The 24,026-nt window shown below is 40.4% G+C and overlaps 1 protein-coding gene across 4 annotated transcripts in view; it reads right to left on the reverse strand.

Annotated features, from left to right (window-relative positions):
• LOC139745766 (ribokinase-like) overlaps positions 1–24,026 on the reverse strand; it is a 59,288-nt gene that overhangs the window by 18,718 nt on the left and 16,544 nt on the right. For all 4 annotated transcript variants that reach the window (XM_071656303.1, XM_071656301.1, XM_071656302.1 and 1 more), the window contains exons 3-6: positions 23,243–23,375; positions 10,359–10,485; positions 9,388–9,552; positions 2,172–2,263 (exon numbers count right to left, since the gene is read on the reverse strand). In XM_071656303.1, the coding sequence (XP_071512404.1) occupies positions 2,172–2,263; positions 9,388–9,552; positions 10,359–10,485; positions 23,243–23,375 (517 nt within the window). The remainder of the gene's footprint in view (positions 1–2,171; positions 2,264–9,387; positions 9,553–10,358; positions 10,486–23,242; positions 23,376–24,026) is intronic.

Genomic DNA, 24,026 nt, shown 5'->3' on the forward strand with positions numbered 1-24,026 from the left:
AACAAGTAGCGGTGATGTGAGAAGGAGATGGAATGAGTATTTTGAAGGTTTGTTGAATGTGTCTGATGACAGAGTGGCAGATATAGGGTGTTTTGGTCGAGGTGGTGTGCAAAGTGAGAGGGTTAGGGAAAATGATTTGGTAAACAGAGAAGAGGTAGTAAAAGCTTTGCGGAAGATGAAAGCCGGCAAGGCAGCAGGTTTGGATGGTATTGCAGTGGAATTTATTAAAAAGGGGGGTGACTGTATTGTTGACTGGTTGGTAAGGTTATTTAATGTATGTATGACTCATGGTGAGGTGCCTGAGGATTGGCGGAATGCGTGCATAGTGCCATTGTACAAAGGCAAAGGGGATAAGAGTGAGTGCTCAAATTACAGAGGTATAAGTTTGTTGAGTATTCCTGGTAAATTATATGGGAGGGTATTGATTGAGAGGGTGAAGGCATGTACAGAGCATCAGATTGGGGAAGAGCAGTGCGGTTTCAGAAGTGGTAGAGGATGTGTGGATCAGGTGTTTGCTTTGAAGAATGTATGTGAGAAATACTTAGAAAAGCAAATGGATTTGTACGTAGCATTTATGGATCTGGAGAAGGCATATGATAGAGTTGATAGAGATGCTCTGTGGAAGGTATTAAGAATATATGGTGTGGGAGGCAAGTTGTTAGAAGCAGTGAAAAGTTTTTATCGAGGATGTAAGGCATGTGTACGTGTAGGAAGAGAGGAAAGTGATTGGTTCTCAGTGAATGTAGGTTTGCAGCAGGGGTGTGTGATGTCTCCATGGTTGTTTAATTTGTTTATGGATGGGGTTGTTAGGGAGGTAAATGCAAGAGTCCTGGAAAGAGGGGCAAGTATGAAGTCTGTTGGGGATGAGAGAGCTTGGGAAGTGAGTCAGTTGTTGTTCGCTGATGATACAGCGCTGGTGGCTGATTCATGTGAGAAACTGCAGAAGCTGGTGACTGAGTTTGGTAAAGTGTGTGGAAGAAGAAAGTTAAGAGTAAATGTGAATAAGAGCAAGGTTATTAGGTACAGTAGGGGTGAGGGTCAAGTCAATTGGGAGGTGAGTTTGAATGGAGAAAAACTGGAGGAAGTGAAGTGTTTTAGATATCTGGGAGTGGATCTGTCAGCGGATGGAACCATGGAAGCGGAAGTGGATCATAGGGTGGGGGAGGGGGCGAAAATTTTGGGAGCCTTGAAAAATGTGTGGAAGTCGAGAACATTATCTCGGAAAGCAAAAATGGGTATGTTTGAAGGAATAGTGGTTCCAACAATGTTGTATGGTTGCGAGGCGTGGGCTATGGATAGAGATGTGCGCAGGAGGATGGATGTGCTGGAAATGAGATGTTTGAGGACAATGTGTGGTGTGAGGTGGTTTGAGCGAGTGAGTAACGTAAGGGTAAGAGAGATGTGTGGAAATAAAAAGAGCGTGGTTGAGAGAGCAGAAGAGGGTGTTTTGAAATGGTTTGGGCACATGGAGAGAATGAGTGAGGAAAGATTGACCAAGAGGATATATGTGTCGGAGGTGGAGGGAACGAGGAGAAGAGGGAGACCAAATTGGAGGTGGAAAGATGGAGTGAAAAAGATTTTGTGTGATCGGGGCCTGAACATGCAGGAGGGTGAAAGGAGGGCAAGGAATAGAGTGAATTGGAGCGATGTGGTATACAGGGGTTGACGTGCTGTCAGTGGATTGAAGCAAGGCATGTGAAGCGTCTGGGGTAAACCATGGAAAGCTGTGTAGGTATGTATATTTGCGTGTGTGGACGTATGTACATGTGTATGGGGGGGGGTTGGGCCATTTCTTTCGTCTGTTTCCTTGCGCTACCTCGCAAACGCGGGAGACAGCGACAAAGTATAAAAAAAAAAAAAAAAAAAAAAAAAAAAAAAAAAATATTTATTATACTTTGTCGCTGTCTCTCATGTTAGCACATGGAAACAGATGAAAGAATGGCCCAACCCACCCACATACACATGTATATACATTCATGTCCGCACATGCACATATACATACCTATACATTTCAACGTATACATACACAGACATATACATATATACACATGTACATAATTCATACTTGCTGCCTTTATTCATTCCTGTCACTACCCCACCACACATGAAATGATAACCCCCTCCCCCCCGCAAGCGAGCTAGGAAAAGATTTATTTAATCAACCTACTTACCTCACTTTCATTGACACAAAAAATATCTGAGTTTTTTATGACAGCCGGATCCAGACCAGCATCAGCTGGAGCAGCATTCATCAAAGTCTTAACTGAGAATAAAAACATTGTATTAATAACTAAGTGTTCCTTTACTTTTCATGTATTTTTTAAGTGAAGGAGAATTAGTAAAGTATGTTACATTACTTTGGAACAGGATAGGAAGAACCGTACATTAACTTTATACAGTGATACATTATTATTATCATTTTCCTTTATATTTTTCTATTTCTATCCCTGGGGATAGGGGAGAAAGAATACTTCCCACTTATTCCCTGCATGTCGTAGAAGGCGACTAAAAGGTGGAGGGAGCAGGGGGTCGGAAATCTTTCCCTCTTGTTTTTAATTTTCCAAAAGAAGGAACAGAGAAGGGGGCCAAGTGAGAATTTCCCTCAAAGGCTCAATCCTCTGTTCTTAACGCTACCTTGCTGGTGCAGAAAAAGGCGAATAGTATGAAAAAAAAATTCCAATATACTTAATCACTGCTTCCCACATCATCAAGGTAGCACCAGGAAACAGATGAAGAATGGCCCATCCACTCATATACATATCTGCCCAAATATGCATATACACATATAAAAACAGATGCATACACATACACAGACATATACATATATATACACATGTACATACTCATATTTGATTGCCTTCATCCATTCCTGTCGGTACCCCTTCCCACAGGAAACACCATCGCTACCCCCCTCTTCAGCAAGGTAGCGCCAGGAAAAACAGACAAAAGAGGCCACATTTGTTCACACTCAGTCTCTAGCTCTCATGTGTAATGCACTAAAACAACTCCCTATCCAGATCCAGGCCCTACAGACTTTTCCATGGTTTAACCCAGACACTTCACATGCCCTGGTTAAGTCCACTGACAGCATGTCGACCCCAGTATACCACATATTTTCAATTCATTCTATTCCTTGCATGCATCTCACCCTCCTGTATGTTCAGGCCCCAATTGCTCAAAATCTTTTTCACTCCATCCCTCCACTTCCAATTTGGTCTCCCAATTCTCATTCCCTCCACCCCTAACACAAATATCCTCTTTGTTAGTCTTTCCTCACTCATTCTCTCCATATGTCCAAACCATTTCAACACACCCTCTTCTGCTCTCTCAACCACACTTTTTATTTCCACACACCTCTCTTACCCTTTCATTACTTACTCAATCAAACCACCTCACACCACATTTCATTTCCAACACATCCACCCTCCTCCATACAACCCTATCTATAGCCCATGCCTTGCAACCATATAACATTGTTGGAACTGCTATTCATTCAAACACCCATTTTTGCTCTCCGATGTAACATTCTCTCCTTCCACCCATTCTTCATTGCTAACGGAGCCTTCACCCTCCCCAACCCTGTGACTCACTTTCGCTTCCATGGTTCCATCCACTGCTAAATCTATTCCAAGACATTTAAAACATTTCACTTCCTCCAGTTTCTCTTGCATCCCAATTAACTTGTCCCTCAACTCTACTGAACCTAATAACGTTGCTCTTATTCACATTTACTCTCGACTTTCTCCTTTTACACACTTCAAAACTCAGTCACCAACTTTTGCAGTTTCTCACTAGAATCAGCCATTAGAGCTGTATCATCGTCAAACAACAACTGACTCACTTCCCAGGACCTCTATCCAAAAAAAACTGTATACTCACCCCTCTCTCCAAAACTCTTGCATTTACCTCCCTAACCACCCCATCCATGGACAAATCAAACAACCATAGGGACATCACACACCCCTGTCATAGACCGACATTCACTGGGAACCAATCACTCTCCTCTCTTCCTACTCATACACATGCCTTACATCCTTGATAAAAACTTTTCACTTCTAGCAACTTACCACCCACACTATATACTCTTAAGGCCTTCTACAAAGCATCTCTATCAACCCTATCATATATCCTCTCCAGATCCATAAATGCTACATACAAATCCATCTGTTTTTCTAAGTATTTCTCATACATTCTTCATAGCAAACACCTGATCCACATATCCTCTACCACTTCTGAAATGACACTGCTCTTCCCCAATCTGATGCTTTGTAAATGCCTTCACCCTCTCAATCAATACCCTCCCATATAATTTCCCAGGAATACTCAACAAACTTATGTCTCTCTAATTTGAACACACCTTTATCCCCTTTGCCTTTGTACAATGATACTATACATGCATTCTGCCAATCTTCAGGCACTTCATGATCCATACATTTACTGAATATCCTTACCAACCAATCAACAACACAGTCACCCCCTTTTTTAATAAATTCCACTGTAATGACATCTAAACTTGCTGCCTTGCCGGACTTCATCTTCCACAAACCTTCCACTACCTCTTCACTCTTAACCAAATCATTCTCCCTGACCATCTCACTTCGCACACCACCCCGACCAAATCACCCTGTATCTGGCACTCTCTCTTCAAACACATTCAGCAAACCTTCAAAATACTCACTCCGTCTCCTCACTTCAACTCTACCTGTTATTACTTCCCCCACTTGCCCCCTTCACCGATGTCCCATTTGTTCTCTTGTCTTATGCACTTTCTTTACCTCCTTCCAAAACATCTTTTTCTTCTCCCTGAAATTTAACGATACTCCCTCACCTCAACTCTCATTAGCCCGCTTTTTCAACCCTTGCACCTTCCTCATGACCTCCTGCTGCTTTCTTTTATACATCTCCCAGTCATTTGCACTCCTTCATTGTAAGTATCGTACATATGCCTCTCTTTTGTCTTTCACTAACAATTTTACTTCTTCATCCCACCACTCACTACCCTTTCTAATCTCCCCATCTCCCACCTTTCTCATGCAACATGCATCTTTTGTGCAAGCCATCACTGCTCCCCTAAATGTATCCCATTCCTCACCCACTCCCCTCACGTCATTTACTCTCACCTTTTGCCATTCTACACTTAATCTCTCCTGGTACTTCCTCACACAAGTCTCCTTTCCAAACTCACTCACTTTCACCACTCTCTTCTCCCCAACATTTTCTCTTCTTTTTGGAAAACCTCTACAAATCTTCACCTTCACCTCCACAAGATAGTGATCGGACATACCTCCAGCTGCCCCGCTCAGCACATTAACATCCAAAGGTCTCTCTTTTACACACCTATCAATCAACACTTAATCCAGTAATGCCCTCTGACCATCTCTGCTACTCACATACATATACTTATGTATATCTCTCTTTTTAAACCAGGTATTCCTAATCACCAGTCTTTTTTCAGCACACAAATCCACAAGCTCTTCACCATTTCCATTTACAACACTGAACACCCCACGTACATTAATTATACCCTCAACTGCCACATTACTCACTTTCACATTTAAATCATCCATCACTAAAACCCGTTCTTGTGCATCAAATCGGCTGACACACCCACTCAGTTGCTCCCAAAACACTTGCCTCTCATGATCTTTTTTCTCATGACCAAGTGCATATACACCAATAATCACCCACCTCTCTCCATCCACTTTCAGTTTTACCCACATCAATCTAGAATTTACTTTCTTACACTCTTACCACATACTCCCACATCTCCTGCCCTCTGACCATCTCTGCTACTCACATACATATACTTATGTATATCTCTCTTTTTAAACCAGGTATTCCTAATCACCAGTCTTTTTTCAGCACACAAATCCACAAGCTCTTCACCATTTCCATTTACAACACTGAACACCCCACGTACATTAATTATACCCTCAACTGCCACATTACTCACTTTCACATTTAAATCATCCATCACTAAAACCCGTTCTTGTGCATCAAATCGGCTGACACACCCACTCAGTTGCTCCCAAAACACTTGCCTCTCATGATCTTTTTTCTCATGACCAAGTGCATATACACCAATAATCACCCACCTCTCTCCATCCACTTTCAGTTTTACCCACATCAATCTAGAATTTACTTTCTTACACTCTTACCACATACTCCCACATCTCCTGCTTCAGGAGTAATGCTACTTCTTCCTTAGCTCTTGCCCTCTCACCAACCTCTGACTTTACTCCCAAGACTTTCCCAAACCATTCTACCCCTTTACCCTTGAGCTTTGTTTCACTCAGAGCTGGAACATCCAGGTTTCTTTCCTCAAAAATACTACCTATCTCTCCTTTCTTCTCATCTTGGTTACAGCCACAGACATTCAGACACCCCAATCTGAGCCCTAAAGGAGGATAACCGACTCCCCACTTGACTCCCTCTTCTGTTTCCCTTTTTAGAAATTGAAATACAAGGAGGGGAGGGTTTCCTGACCCCCGCTCCTGCCCCTTTTAGTGATAAAATGACATAAAATTTTAATATGCCTGCCAAAAGAGTGAAAATTGGTTTTGTTATTAAAAGGAAAGTATGCTGTCTTTTTCATTAAAGGTTAGTCATAATGACACGAACTTTGACTGATTTATCCCATACAGGACTTGATCAAAGTCATTCAAACAACTTAAAAACCCAATAATCATATATTAAAAAAGTCAATTAATCAACAAATATATCCATCTAATAAGTAAGCAGTTACCATGACCTTCACCTTACTGCTGTAACTATGGTCCTTCCCACATTCTACATATTAAATTTGTAGAACATAGAAAGCTAGTCCATAAGAACAAATGACAACTCTTTGTCCCTACAGCTAATCCATGTCAAGGCAGATTTTATATATAGCACTTAGAGTTTCTTGTTTCTCCATTCTTTTTCCCTCCACTCCCAACATGTTTACCATATAACTCTTACTCTTTTCTCTCAAACTAAATAAATCCAAACAATTTCAGCATATTCTCTTCAGCTCTCTCATTCACTCCCTTTTTACTTCCACACCTCTCTTTCTCTCTCTTACCCAATCAATTATTTGATCAACCCTCCTCACACCTCATATTGTGTTCACTCATTTAATTTCCAATACATTCATCTTCTTCCACACTTTTCATCTAAGGCCCATGTCTTGCATCCATACAACACCATCACAACTACAATATCAAACATATCAATTTTTGTCCTCACTGAGAGTGGCCTTTCTTTCCCCACACTTCTCAGTGCACCCAAGACCTTCACACCCTCACACACCCAATGGCTCATTTCAGCTCCCATGGTTCCATCGCTGCCATGTCTACTCCCAGCTATTCAAAACATTCCATTTTCTCCATGTTCTCTCCATTCAAATTCACACTCCAACTGACATGTTTCTCTCCACTGCTAAACTTAACAAAAAAAAAATTTATTCACATAAACTCAATTTTTCCCTTTAGACACTTACCCTAATGGAGAAACTAGCTTCTGCAGTTTATCTCCCAAATCTTCCAACAGTGCCATATCATAAACAAACTTGCCTCCCAGGCCCCACTACTCCAAGGTGTAGACCTATCCATCTCTCCAAGACCCCCCATATTTATCCACCTCATCATCCCAGTCATGAACAGATTAAACACCCATGATGATGTAATACACCCTTACCACAAACCCACCTTTACCTAGACCCACTCACCCTCTTCTATACCTACTTGCACACAGGCCTTACACACAATCTTTACTTTCTTGACAGAAACTATTCACTCCTTATAGTTGCTTTCATCCCATACCAAATACTCATAACACCTTCTACAGAGCATCTCTATTACCCCTATTATACACTTTCTCCCAATCTATGAAGGCTACATGCAGTTCCCTCATTCTCTATTTCTCACACAGTCTTCAACCACCTGACCCATACATCATCTACCATTCCTGAAGTCACATTATTCCTCTCCAATCTGATTCTTTGTGCACGTTACCACCCTCAAAATCAGTACTCTACCAGACAACTTACCAGATATACTTATCAGAGTTTGTGCATTCAGATTTGACTCCCCTCCCTTAAATAAGGTACCTTACCTTGGGCCATCCATACATCAAAAATCCAAACGAACAAAAACATTACTAGATGGAATTACTACATTCCATCTACTTCAACTTCTTCATCATGCTTAATCTTCCACAAGGCTTTCACAACATCTTTTTTAACAAACCACTTGCCATAATTCTCTCGCTTTACTTACTTCCACTCCCAAAGCCCAGCATCTACCACTGTATCATCTAATGTACTCAATATATTGTCTTTCAAAATACTCACTTGTCCCCTCTTTACCTCTTCTTTGACTGCTACCACTTCATCATCAGCTCTTGTTACTGATATTCCCATTAGTTCTCTTGTTCCACTCACACTATTCTCCTTCCATAGCACTTTTTTGTTCTTTAACTTTGTCATTACTCTCTTACCCTTTTTTACCCCAAATTTGTTTGCCATTATTGCATTAGTGAGGTAGTGTGGGGAACATAGAAAGAACAGCCCCACTTGCTCACATCCACTCACTATCTGTCGAGTTTAATGCACAGAAACCAAATCCCCCATCCACAGCCAAGCACCACAAAAAGCAAAATGGAACATTCCTATGTTACAGTGTTGCCATCTGGATGTTTTCTTTAATTCTTATCTGTTTTCATGCAAAGATTATATATTTCAGCCTGCTGAAATTGGCAAGCTGGAGAGAAATAAAAAGCACTTTATAACTGAGAGAACAGAACATAACTATCAAGAAAGGGCTTTAACTATACAGTCTGGAAAGAAAAAAATATATAATCTATGTATATGAAAATAGATAAGAATTAAAGAAAATATCCACAGATTAAGAACTTCAAAAACAGAGAAACAGAGCAATTTAATCTTTGAGAGTTCCATGAAGATGTGCAAAAACAGAGAAACAGAGCAATTCAATCTTTGAGAGTTCCATGAAGCACATCAAAAAGGCACCAAACAAAAATATTCATGGGCACTAAAGAACAATGAAGAGATTCTTCTATATTTTACCTAATAAAATTAGAAACGTGAAGATAGAGTACAGAAACCTATAAAAGGATGACTGGAGAAGTGGCTACAATCTGTTCCAGATGAACCTAAGACAGACATATATCCAGTGTATGTGGCAACAGAAAATTAACAGTATTGCAAACTAGCCCTGCCACATGACAAAATCTAGCTGTACGTATTCAAAGGTGCACACTCAAATTTATATTTTGCTTGACTTTTCATGACTTTCAGAGGAAGGACTAAGGTTAAATAGCATTCAAGTTAGGCATTCAAATATTGTAAAATGAATTACAGAAGCCCGTTAACTCCTTTTTCTCTACCATTGTGTTTTCTTGCCATTTTAAGGGCAGCAAGAGTGGCCTCCATGGTGATCTCTCCCTGGCAGACAAGGACTGAACACTTTTCTATTGCTTCTTCTGCTTCCTCTACTTTCGATGATGTCATCTTCAAATTTGCTCCTTGAACTACGATGATACTATTTTCACCTGACATTGGGAATGAAGAGAATTCATTGGAAAAGAGAACAATCATTATTAGGAATTATTTTTTCTTTACTATATACAGCAGTCTGTGAGGATAATCTATGAAATTCAATCCTGTACATCCATTTATGGAAAAAGAATACTAAAAAACTTTAGTTCAGTCTTTTCAACAATTTAGAATCATATCATATATAAGAACGGAGTAAAATGCCTACTTTTCATCCCCGTACCTTCAGTCATACTAATATGTATATCCCCGATCAGTCTATCATTCTGCCATGCATTCTATATTACCATGTGCCTTCTAATAATTCCTTTATACTTGGCTTTATAATCAGTTCATCAGCTTAAACATTTTACCTAATAAAATTAGAAACATGAAGATAGAGTAGAGAAACCTTGCATACCAAATGCTAAAATTTTTCTCATTCACCAGAGCTGAAACACTGAAGCTTTCATTGCACTTCCAATTTTCCTCCCTTGCATGACTCTACATACAACTTCAGCTACCCTAATTCCTTTCATACTAAACCTTACTCCCAAATATCTAAAGATACACATTTTCTTTCTCAAAAATTTATATTATGCTTTGATCTCCTACCCAATTTAAAAATTCCTTACTTTTATTCTCATTCACTCAGCATTTTCCACATATTAACATCACTAAATAGACCACCATTTGTTCTAACTTTGACTTTTGAATTAGTTAAAAACATAACACCATCTACACATTAGTTGTGGCTTAATCCCATTATATATCACAGTGCATAAAACAAATTTAAGTGAATACATTACAGAACTTATGATACCTTCATCATTGACTATTATGGGTGCCACACCAGTTGCTGCTTCATTTGTCACTCCAATGTGGGAGACATCCACATCATTGTCCCGAAAGTTTTGTATAAAATCACGGCCAAAAGAATCATTTCCAACCTTAAATACAGAAAAGGAAAATCATGCTGTTTGTAGATAACCCTCTTTAGAGTCACTGTGTTCTTGTGTTCTTTGAAATGCAAGGTGGGTATGTTACAGTTCTGTAAAATGAGGGAAAGGAATATTTTTTTTTTTTCGCTGTCTCCTGCGTTTGCGAGGTAGCGCAAGGAAACAGACGAAAGAAATGGCCCAACCCACCCCCATACACATGTATATACATACGTCCACACACACAAAATATACATACCTACACAGCTTTCCATGGTTTACCCCAGACGCTTCACATGCCCTGATTCAATCCACTGACAGCACGTCAACCCCGGTATACCACATCGATCCAATTCACTCTATTCCTTGCCCTCCTTTCACCCTCCTGCATGTTCAGGCCCCGATCACACAAAATCTTTTTCACTCCATCTTTCCACCTCCAATTTGGTCTCCCACTTCTCCTCGCTCCCTCCACCTCCGACACATATATCCTCTTGGTCAATCTTTCCTCACTCATTCTCTCCATGTGCCCAAACCACTTCAAAACACCCTCTTCTGCTCTCTCAACCACGCTCTTTTTGTTTCCACATATTTCTCTTACCCTTACGTTACTTACTCGATCAAACCACCTCACCACACATTGTCCTCAAACATCTCATTTCCAGCACATCCATCCTCCTGCGCACAACTCTATCCATAGCCCACGCCTCGCAACCATACAACATTGTTGGAACCACTATTCCTTCAAACATACCCATTTTTGCTTTCCGAGATAATGTTCTCGACTTCCACACATTCTTCAAGGATCCCAGAATTTTTGCCCCCTCCCCCACCCTATGATCCACTTCCGCTTCCATGGTTCCATCTGCTGCCAGATCCACTCCCAGATATCTAAAACACTTCACCTCCTCCAATTTTTCTCCATTCAAACTTACCTCCTAATTGACTTGACCCTCAACCCTACTGTACCTAATAACCTTGCTCTTATTCACATTTACTCTTAACTTTCTTCTTTCGCACACTTTACTAAACTTTGTCACCAGCTTCTGCAGTTTCTCACATGAATCAGCCACCAGCGCTGTATATTATGAAATATTATGAAAAATTGGGAAAGCCACATAAGTGATTGGTTGGTTACTTGAGCATTATGCCTGTCAGTTGCCAAGATCACTCAGGCTTTTAAGGTAAAGTTATGACCACCATTCAGAGACTCTTAATACCTATTTAGGTGTTCAAGATGATTCCAAGACCACATACACTTACAATGTATATGGCTCCTAGCCCTTGAAACTCTAAAGGCTGTATAATGACATAAGCATTAACAGAGAGTGAGCAAAAGGCAAATGGTAAGAACGTCCTAACAATTTCTTAAGGAGTGATGTAAAGAGAAACTTCAAGAATAAGATGTGATAAGTTTTAGACTGGTTTGAGTAAGACTCAAAAAATAGGCATAGATAAAGTTGGATCTAAAGTGAAATCCTGTATGCTCTTGAAGGTATGAAAAAATAGGAATTGAAAGAAATTATTTTTGGATGGAGCACATATTTATGAGGAATTTAGACACTGTAAATATCTAAAGCAGTAGTCTGAGGATCTGAATTCTAAAGCTGCTGTAAGCAGAGGTGAAATACAGTACAAATTTGAGGAGTACTCGACACATGGGGAGAGGAAAGAAATTATAGAAGTTCTGAATTTGGTGTGTACATTAAAAACAAGCACTTTATATAACATGATAAGGGGTACTTTAAAACTTCAGCCATTCAAAGAACAAATAATCAGACTGAGGCACTCACAGAAAATGGTTGTCAAAGTAGAAAAGGAAATGTGAGGCCAAAAGTTAAGTTATACAATACAGTGTTTTCATGGTGGAAGTCATATTATAGGCACAATTACTAGACAGACCATGGAAAATCATAAGATAGGCAAAAGATAAATAGGTTAATGATAGGTCTAGATCTATCTTAAGGCATGAAATCTTGCCCTATGTTCTCATGTATGTATGTTAAGAAGAAAGCAGAAATTTTTGACAGGCCATTTCTGAGACCAATGTCAAGGAGGAAATGAAGCAAAACTGCCTGCTTTTATGTAAACTGAAAGGGAAAATATTCTGAACTGTATGATGGTATTATTGGCAATCATGGTCTATGAAGAGTGGTTAATGAAAAGCAAAGTCTTGCAGAGGGGCAGAATGCCTTTTAAGTCATTCATATTGAATGGATATTTGATAATATAACAAGAGATGAGTGGGTTAACTATTTGTTTTTGGATTACCTTACAAAATAAGATCTCTTGTTCCCAAAAGAACAAGGGAAAAATGTAAATTATAAAAATTGAAAATATTTCCTGTAAGGCAATGTCCGGTGAGCCTGAAAGACATTCTTTAAGATTTTTTTTTTTTTTGCTTTGTTGCTGTCTCACAGCATTTGCGAGGTAGCGCAAGGAAACAGACGAAAGAAATGGCCCAACCCCCCCCCCATACACATGTATATACATACGTCCACACACGCAAATATACATAGCTACACAGCTTTCCATGGTTTACCCCAGATGCTTCACATGCCCTGATTCAATCCACTGACAGCACGTCAACCCCGGTATACCACATCGATCCAATTCACTCTATTCCTTGCCCTCCTTTCACCCTCCTGCATGTTCAGGCCCCGATCACACAAAATCTTTTTCACTCCATCTTTCCACCTCCAATTTGGTCTCCCACTTCTCGTTCCCTCCACCTCCGACACATATATCCTCTTGGTCAATCTTTCCTCACTCATTCTCTCCATGTGCCCAAACCATTTCAAAACACCCTCTTCTGCTCTCTCAACCACGCTCTTTTTATTTCCACACATCTCTCTTACCCTTACGTTACTTACTCGATCAAACCATCTCACACCACACATTGTCCTCAAACATCTCATTTCCAGCACATCCACCCTCCTGCGCACAACTCTATCCATAGCCCACGCCTCGCAACAATACAACATTGTTGGAACCACTATTCCTTCAAACATACCCATTTTTGCTTTCCGAGATAATGTTCTCGACTTACACACATTCTTCAAGGCTCCCAGAATTTTTGCCCCCTCCCCCACCCTATGATCCACTTCCGCTTCCATGGTTCCATCCACTGCCAGATCCACTCCCAGACATCTAAAACACTTTACTTCCTCCAGTTTTTCTCCATTCAAACTTACCTCCCAATTGACTTGACCCTCAACCCTACTGTACCTAATAACCTTGCTCTTATTCACATTTACTCTTAACTTTCTTCCTTCACACACTTTACCAAACTCAGTCACCAGCTTCTGCAGTTTCTCACATGAACCAGCCACCAGCGCTGTATCATCAGCGAACAACAACTGACTCACTTCCCAAGCTCTCTCATCCCCAACAGACTTCATACTTGCCCCTCTTTCCAAAACTCTTGCATTCACCTCCCTAACAACCCCATCCATAAACAAATTAAACAACCATGGAGACATCACACACCCCTGCCGCAAACCTACATTCACTGAGAACCAATCACTTTCATCTCTTCCTACACGTACACATGTCTTACATCCTTGATAAAAACTTTTCACTGCTTCTAACAACTTGCCTCCCACACCATATATTCTTAATACCTTCCACAGAGCAACTCTATCATATGCCTTCTCCAGATCCATAAATGCTACATACAAATCCATTTGCTTTTCTAAGTATTTCTCACATACATTCTTCAAAGCAAACACCTGATCCACACATCCTCTACCACTTCTGAAACCACACTGCTCTTCCCCAATCTGATGCTCTGTACATGCCTTCACCCTCTCAATCAATACCCTCCCATATAATTTACCAGGAATACTCAACAAACTTATACCTCTGTAATTTGAGCACTCACTCTTATCCCCTATGCCTTTGTACAATGGCACTATGCACGCATTCCACCAATCCTCAGGCACCTCACCATGAGTCATACATACATTAAATAACCTTACCAACCAGTCAATAATACAATCACCCCCTTTTTTAATAAATTCCACTGCAATACTATCCAAACCTGCTGCCTTGCCGCCTTTCATCTTCTGCAAAGCTTTTACTACCTCTTCTCTGTTTACCAAATCATTTTCCCTAACCCTCTCACTTTGCACACCACCTCGACCAAAACACTCTATATCTGCCACTCTATCATCAAACACATTCAACAAACCTTCAAAATACTCACTCCATCTCCCTCTCACATCACCACTACTTGTTATCACCTCCCCATTTGCGCCCTTCACTGAAGTTCCCATTTGCTCCCTTGTCTTACACACTTTATTTACCTCCTTCCAGAACATCTTTTTATTCTCCCTAAAATTTAATGATACTCTCTCACCCCAACTCTCATTTGCCCTCTTTTTCACCTCAGATTTAGAACTTTTCAGTCATCAGCACTAAACCACGTGTAAGAAAGCAGTAGCCTTTCTTATCCTTCATTAATCAGTCAACAATCACAAAGGCAGCTTGCTCATTTCAGTACCACTGTTGGCCAATCAAAGACTACCACTGAGATGATGTTAACCTACTACTCCAGGGCACCTTATAGCTCAAAATCTGAAGAACATAGGCATCAACCAAAAACTCTTAAAAATTAAAAGAGAGGAAAAGGCAGGATGGTAAGAAGGCCAAGAAAAAAATGCTTTTGGGACACCACCTTAAAAAGACTTTCCAATTCTCAAAACTGTAAGCATGAAATCATGATCACATGAAGGATGAGTATTTCAAAAAAAATTTCAGAGGACTAAACTCAAAACTAAAAACATGCTGGAATCTGTCCACCCTGAAGGTGGAATCCAGAGTCACACACAACACATCCACAATGTCTGGACTAAGGAAACATCTGACGGTGGTAGATGAGTGCTGAAGACTCATTTTCTTGCTTTCTCCTAATGGAAGGTCTCTGAGGAAGGCTAAAGTAGGGGCCACCTTCTTCATGCTTTAGTGGAAAGCCAAAGCTTAAGCTGATAAAACAGGTTTCTTTATCTACACAGATGTTCCTCACTGAATGGGGTGTCAGGGTTCCAGCATGCACATATACATGCTTCTGATAATCTCTAGTGGTCCAAAAAATTTCTCAGAGATTAACTGGGAATAAGCATGATGCTCTCTTGATGAAGTTTTCCAAGAGTAGATAACATTAATGCTATTTCTATATCTAAGCTTCAACCTTAGCCAGAAATCTAAGATATGACTTAAACTTATTCCATTAGATAAAATCAAAGAGAAGATTCTTGAGTCTGGACATAGCATGTATTTCACTAACTCTCCTCTTAAATCCAAGGCTTATTAAAAGAAAAAGATTTTTATGAGACTGAGGAACTTAACTGCCAGAAAACTAATAGATTTCACAAGATTTAGGACTTTTTATTGCTCCTACTTCAGCTATGGAGAAGCAATCCGTCTCCTCAGAAAAACTTAAGAAGTTCATTCCATGCAGGGCCTACCTGATTAATACCAAAACAAGATATAAGGGTTCACAAAGAGCATTCTTATGAGACATAATGGTGCCACTAAACTTATGATGAAAAAAGCTAAAGAAAAAGTAAACCCAAGGTTCAGTCATTTCAAAGACATAAGTTAATTCAGGGAATTAATGAAAGACATTTTAGACTGACTGGTACTGTCTTTGAGTTGAAGGTGAATGTTATGAAAAAGGCTATCAGTTACACTCTCCATACCTCTGCCTGAAAAAGTGTTTGAGAATATCCAAATGGAATTTCCTGAATCCTAGCTCCAGCCAGGTTCTTATAGAAAAGCTGAGGTGGTCTATAAGAAAATGTGGTGTCATCAAAGTATATTATTGCTGAAGGAATCTGGTATCAAGGCTGTGTGTCCCACTTCGGGGCTTCTAGCATTAAAAAAGAGCCATGGTGACAGCACACATCTTTCTCACTCCAAAAGAGACCATCACTTCCCTGCTACTGAAAGTAGCACTGTCTTGGATCTATAGGAGCTCCTGGAAAAGGGTCCTGGATTAATCCAGGACCATTTCAAGAAAATGCTCCTGGGGCAATTATGATAATGAATTTTTTCATATTTGATTGCCAATTTCCTCATTAGTGAGGTAGCACCGCGAATAGATGAAGAATGGCCAGATTCACTCATATCCATTCTCTAGCTACCATGTGTAATGCAACGAAACCAGAGCTTCCTATCCGTGACCAGGCCCCACATACCTTTCCATGCTTTATCCTAGTCACTTCACAGGCCCTCCTGGTTCAGTAAAACTAACAGCTTGTTGAGCCCTGTATACCACATCATTCCAGTTCACTCTATCCCATGCATGCTTTTCACCCTTCTGCATGTTCAGGCCCCAATTACTTAAAATCTTTTTCACTCCATCCTTCCATTTCCAATTTGGTCAAACCCTTCTTGTTTCCTCCACATATGTCCTCTTTGATAACCTCCACCCACTCATTCTCTCCATATGTCCAAATGATAATGATGATCTATACATATTTTTTCAAACTTCATTGCGGTTTCCTGCATTTGTGATGTAGCGCTATAAAACAAAGGCCCCAATTACTTAAAAACTTTTTCACTCTATCCCTCCTTTTCCAATTTTGTCAAACCCTACTCCTTGTTCCCTCTCCTTCTTACACATATGTCCTCTTTGTTGACATCCCCTTACACATTCTCTCCGTATGTCCAGATGATAATGATGATCTATACATATTTCTTCAAACTTCAATGCCATCCATTCATTCACATTTATTCTCTAGCTTTATGTGTAATGTGGTGAAAGAACAGCTTCCTATCCACAACCAGGCTCCAAAGATCTTTCCATATTTGTCCTGCCACTTCTCATGCCCTGGTCCTTGACATATGTTTTTTCATAAATATTTGCCATCTCCCATATCAGCAAGGTAGTGTCAAATACAGATGACTGAGCCTTAAGAGGGAAATATCTTTACTTGGCTTCTTTCTCTGTTCCTTCTTTTGGAAAAGTAAAACATGAGGGGAGGATTTCCAGCCCCCAGCTCCCTCTCTCTCACCCCCAACCTTTTAGTTGCCTTCTGCAACATGCAGGGAATGTGTGGGAAGTATTCTTTCTCCCCTATATATATATATATATATATATATATATATATATATATATATATATATATATATATATATATATATATATTTCTTTCTTTTAAACTATTTGCCATTTCCCGTGTTAGCGAGGTTGCGTTAAGAACAGAGGACTGGGCCTCTTTTGGAATATCCTCACCTGGCCCCCTCTGTTCCTTCTTTTGGAAAATTAAAAAAAAACGAGAGGGGAGGATTTCCAGCCCCCCGCTCCCTCCCCTCTTAGTTGCCTTCTACGACACGCAGGGAATACGTGGGAAGTATTCTTAATCCCCTATCCCCAGGAATATATTTATTATTATTATTATTATTATTTTGCTTTGTCGCTGTCTCCCACGTTTGCAAGGTAGCGCAAGGAAACAGAAGAAAGAAATGGCCCAACCCACCCCCATACACATGTATATACACACACGTCCACACACGCAAATATACATACCTATACATCTCAATGTACACATATATATACACACACAGACACATATATATATACCCATGCACATAATTCACACTGTCTGCCTTTATTCATTTCCAATCGCCACCTCGCCACACATGGAATACCATCCCCCTCCCCCCTCATGTGTGCGGGGTAGCGCTAGGAAAAGACAACAAAGGCCTCATTCGTTCACACTCAGTCTCTAGCTGTCATGCAATAATGCCGAAACCACAGCTCCCTATCCACATCCAGGCCCCACACAGCTTTCCATGGTTTAGCCCCAGACGCTTCACATGCCCTGATTCAATCCACTGACAGCACGTCAACCCCGGTATACCACATCGATCCAATTCACTCTATTCCTTGCCCGCCTTTCACTCTCTTGCATGTTCAGGCCCCGATCACTCAAAATCTTTTTCACTCCATCTTTCCACCTCCAATTTGGTCTCCCACTTCTCCTCGTTCCCTCCACCCCTGACACATATATCCTCTTGGTCAATCTTTCCTCACTCATTCTCTCCATGTGCCCAAACCATTTCAAAACACCCTCTTCTGCTCTCTCAACCACGCTCTTTTTATTTCCACACATCTCTCTTACCCTTACATTACTTACTCGATCAAACCACCTCACACCACACATTGTCCTCAAACATCTCATTTCCAGCACATCCACCCTCCTGCGCATAACTCTATCCATACCCATTTTTGCTTTCCGAGATAATGTTCTCGACTTCCACACATTCTTCAAGGCTCCCAGGATTTTCGTCCCCTCCCCCACCCTATGATTCACTTCTGCTTCCATGGTTCCATCCACTGCCAGATCCACTCCTAGATATCTAGAACACTTTACTTCCTCCAGTTTTTCTCCATTCAAACTTACCTCCCAGTTGACTTGACCCTCAACCCTACTGTACCTAATAACATTGCTCTTATTCACATTTACTCTTACCTTTCTTCTTTCACACACTTTACCAAACTCAGTCACCAGCTTCTGCAGTTTCTCACATGAATCAGCCACCAGCGCTGTATCATCAGCGAACAACAACTGACTCACTTCCCAAGCTCTCTCATCCACAACAGACTTCATTTTTGCCCCTCTTTCCAAAACTCTTGCATTCACCTCCCTAACAACCCAATCCATAAACAAATTAAACAACCACGGAGACATCACACACCCCTGCCGCTAACCTACATTCACTGAGAACCAATCACTTTCCTCTCTTTCTACACGTACACATGCCTTACATCCTCAATAAAAACTTTTCACTGCTTCTAACAACTTGCCACCCACACCATATATTCTTAATACCTTCCACAGAGCATCTCTATCAACTCTATCATATGCCTACATATATATATATATATATATATATATATATATATATATATATATATATATATATATATATATATATATATATTTATTTAATTTGCTTTGTTGCTGTCTCCCGCGTTAGCAAGGTAGCGCAAGGAAACAAACGAAAGAATGGCCCAACCCACCCACATACACATGTATGTACATACACCTCCACACGCATATATACATACCTATACATCTCAACATATACATATATATACACACACAGATATATACATATATACACATGTACATAATTCATACTGTCTGCTCTTATTCATTTCCGTCATCACCCCGCCACACATGAAATAACAACCCCCTCCCCCGCATGTGCGCGAGGTAGCACTAGGAAAAGACAACAAAGGCCACATTCGTTCACAATCAGTCTCTAGCTGTCATGTATAATGCACCGGAACCACAGCTCCCTTTCCACATCCAGGCCCCACAGAACTTTCCATGGTTTACCCCAGACACTTCACATGCCCTGGTTCAATCCATTGACAGCACATTGACCCCGGTATACCACATTGTTCCAATTCACTCTATTCCTTGCACGCTTTTCACCCTCCTACATGTTCAGGTCCCAATCACTCAAAATCCTTTTCACTCCATCTTTCCACCTTCAATTTGGTCTCCCACTTCTCCTTGTTCCATCCACCTCTGACACATATATCCTCTTTGTCAATCTTTCCTCACTCATTCTCTCCATGTGTCCAAACCATTTCAACACACCCTCTACTGCTCTCGAAACCACACTTTTTTTATTACTACAAACCTGTCTTACTCTTTCATTACTTACTTACTCAAACAACCTCACACCACATACTGTCCACGAACATTTCATTTCCAACACATCAGCCCTTCTACACGCAACCCTATCTATAGCCCACGCCTCGCAACCATATAACATTGTTGGAACCACTATTCCTTCAAGCATACCCATTTTTGCTTTCTGAGATAGTGTTCTCGCCTTCCATGCATTCTTCACCACTCCCAGAACCTTCGCCCACTCCCCCACCCTGTGACTCACTTCCACTTCCATGGTTCCATCCACTGCTAAATCCACTCCCAGACATCTAAAACACTTCACTTCCTCCAGTTTTTCTCCATTCAAACTTACATCCTAACTAACTTTTCCCTTAACCCTACTGAACCTAATAACTTTGCTCTCATTCACATTTACTCTCTACTTTCTTCTTTCACACACTTTATACCAAACTCAATCACCAACTTCTGCTGTTTCTCTCCTGAATCAGCCACTAGCGCTGTATCATCAGCAAACAACAACTGACTCACTTTCCAAGGTCTCTCATCCACAACAGACTGCATACTTGCCCCTCTCTCCAAAACTCTTGTACTCACCTCCCTTACCACCCCATCCACTAACAAATTAAACAGCCATGGAGGCATCACGCACCCCTGCCACAAACCGACATTCACTGGGAACCAATCATGCCCATATACATACATATACATATCAACATATACATATATGTACATACACATAAGGAAGAGGCACTAAAGGCTAAGAAGGGGCACTGGAGTTATTTAGTTATGGAGACCCCTTTGAAGGAGTTCCAATTGGAACTGGCGTCAGAGACATAGATGGATAGATCAGCACTCAGCTGCTCTCAAAATACTTGCCTTTCATGAAATTTGTTCTTATGGCTTGGTGCATAAGCACCAGTAATCACCCATCTCTCTCCATCCACTTTCAGTTTTACCCACATCAGTTTAGAATTCATTTCCACAACTCCTGTTTCATGAGTAGTGCTAATCCTTCCTACAATAGCATACAAAGTGAAACAAAATGAAACAAAGCTCAAGGGTATGGGGGAAGAATGGTCTGGAAATGTCATATTTGTAAAGTTAGGGGCTGGTGATAGAACAAAACACCCTGACACCACAGTAGTAACATCAGACTTGCAGTGCAACATTACACAGGTGGAACAGTGGCTCACCCAGAACAGAATGTCTGCATTTTCACAGGAATCTTCACCCTTTTAACCTCAGACAGACACAAATCCAGTTCACACCTTTCAGTCACCTTGCATGAGGAGTCTTTCCCACTTAGCAACAACCCACAGGACATTCACTCCCCACACCAATAACATCAGTGCAAAAGCAACACACAAACTAAATACCCTAAGGACATTAACTAGCACCAGATCTGGACAAGGAGAATCCTTCAACATCCTCGACAAACAATTCATCTGCTTCACTTTAAACAATGCCTCACCCACCTGGTCTTCCACCCTGTCAAACACAAATATAACAAAGCTGCAAACCACAAAATAGTGCACTCAGAACAATCACTCGCTGCCTTGCAACCAAAAAAATTAAACACCTTCACAATGAAACAAAGATCTTCCCAATAAAGTCCTACCTCAACAAGTTCAGCTGTCGTTTGTTTGCAAAAGCACTAGACCCCCTCCCATTGAAACTATATAACTAACCATAAACACCCATGTAGAAATAAAAAGCTTTCCCCTGACTCACACTTTGGTAACCTCTACTCACAGATTCCCTCACCCCAACAAATATATCGTCAAAACACTCAAATTACCCGACAAGCACTAAACAACCAACCTCCAAACTCAGGCTTATATTCCAAACCACCATGAATATGCCTATCAGATGCCCAACTCCCCAAACAAACATGTCACAATATCCTGCTTATGCTCTGGACTCACCCATCACTACAACACTGCAAACGCCATTCCAACATATTCCAAGACCTCTCATTCCTATGATGCAACTTGCATAAAGAAGCCATCAAGCACTTACTACTCAGTTGCCTTGCATTTTCTGCATATAGATACACACACATCACACTTTATGACCTGTGGTCCCAATCAGTGGACATGTCCAGCTTCCTTCGTGCTGCACGAGCCAGATAGACAGGATTCCTTGGGCAGAAAGGTAAGGAACATAAAATAAGTAGCCTAAACCAGTGATCACAGCATACATACAATAACCATTCCTTTAATAAACTAAATAATGAATAAGATAAAGGAGAAAAATAGACAATAATCCTTAGGACAGTAAAAGTCAGTTTTGGGGCAAGTGAGAGGCACGTTGATAGCACAGGATCCTATAGAATGCTGAGCTACATATGGCTAGTACTGAGTAGGTTGATGACATCATCTGTGGTGGTCCCTGATTTGTTAAGGGTGGACCCCAAATTGAGCAAGCTCCTGCAACCATGAGTGAATGATCATTAAAGTGTAAGGAAGGCCAGTGCTCCCTTACTGATAATTTTGAAGGTTGGAAGATCTTAACCTTGGTTTCGTAGATACCCTACAGCATACCTTTTGTGACCATGACACAGACAGTACCAATATGGAGAGGCAGGTGCCATTTCAAATGAACTTAAGTGACTGGTGGTGTCTCACTGAGCTCATTCCTGTCCTAAGGACACAATTATTTCTAGTTTGTGTCTGATTTGCCACATGGATTAAAATCAAATCTTCATGTGTTTGGAGATGCCTGACTTATAAGAGAAATAATTGGCATTCTGGAATGTTACAAATTATGAGACTTAGCTTTCATCCAGTTTTGATTAGATACTTGATAAATGAAATTCAACCTATCTAATGTACAGTGATGAAGATGGAACACAAACAAATAAGCTCAGTTATGACTGTCACCCTACTAAGGATAAATAACATTTATCTGTGAACTTATTCTAAGAGGCACATCACATGTCATTTATTAAATCATAAAGAGTTAATCTCACTAATTTGGGGATTTATGAATGGTAAATAGGTGCTGATTTCAAACTTCATCCTTTTCTATCATATACACAGGATTTTCCGTAATCTTTCTTCACAGTATGATCTTTCATCTTTACCAAGAAGAGAAATAAGAATCCATCATACCATAGCAACCATTGCTGTCTTGGCTCCAAGTCTAGCAGCTGCGACGCACTGATTTGCACCTTTACCACCAAAGCCAATAGAAAAGCGGTGACCATTGATTGTTTCACCTGGTTTTGGCAGCCGGGGAGTATAACTGTAATGGTATAAATAATTTCTTAATGGATTTAAGCAAGAATTCTAGGAAAGCCAAAACAAAAGTATTCTAAGGTAGAGTTTTCACAGAGATATATCTATAAGAAACACTGTATAGTTCTATGATCTTAGGAATGTAAAAACTGTGGTAGGATCTCAATACATGATAACAATACTCACTCAAACATTCCTAACAAACACTTTCCGTAAGTACTTTAATCATTATGTCACAATGTCTGTAGCTGGAATTAACCCAAGAACACTATGAACACTATCTTTCGTCTGTCAAACTTGACTCTTCTCAAAGCTTGTTCTTCCTAGAGTTCCCATCTGTGTGTGACCATATGGGTCCCTTTACTTTCAGTTCCTACTCAAACCACCAAGGAGGGGTGCATCTGCACTCTTATTTCTTCATGTTTTATGGAGGTTTGGGTCTAGTAAACCCATGGACAGTGATAGTGTAAGGAACATTTTAATTAAGAATAATCATTGGCCTACAATTCATAGTAATTCAAGGATATTCTCCATCTGTCAAGAGGAAGCCATAGATTCCTCTAATATTAAGTGTTAAGTCGATTTTATTATCATTTTATATTATACTTTGTCGCTGTCTCCTGCATTAGCAAGGTAGCACAAGGAAACAGACGAAAGA

Source organism: Panulirus ornatus, chromosome 62 (assembly GCF_036320965.1).
Source record: "Panulirus ornatus isolate Po-2019 chromosome 62, ASM3632096v1, whole genome shotgun sequence".
Lineage (NCBI taxonomy): Eukaryota > Metazoa > Arthropoda > Malacostraca > Decapoda > Palinuridae > Panulirus > Panulirus ornatus.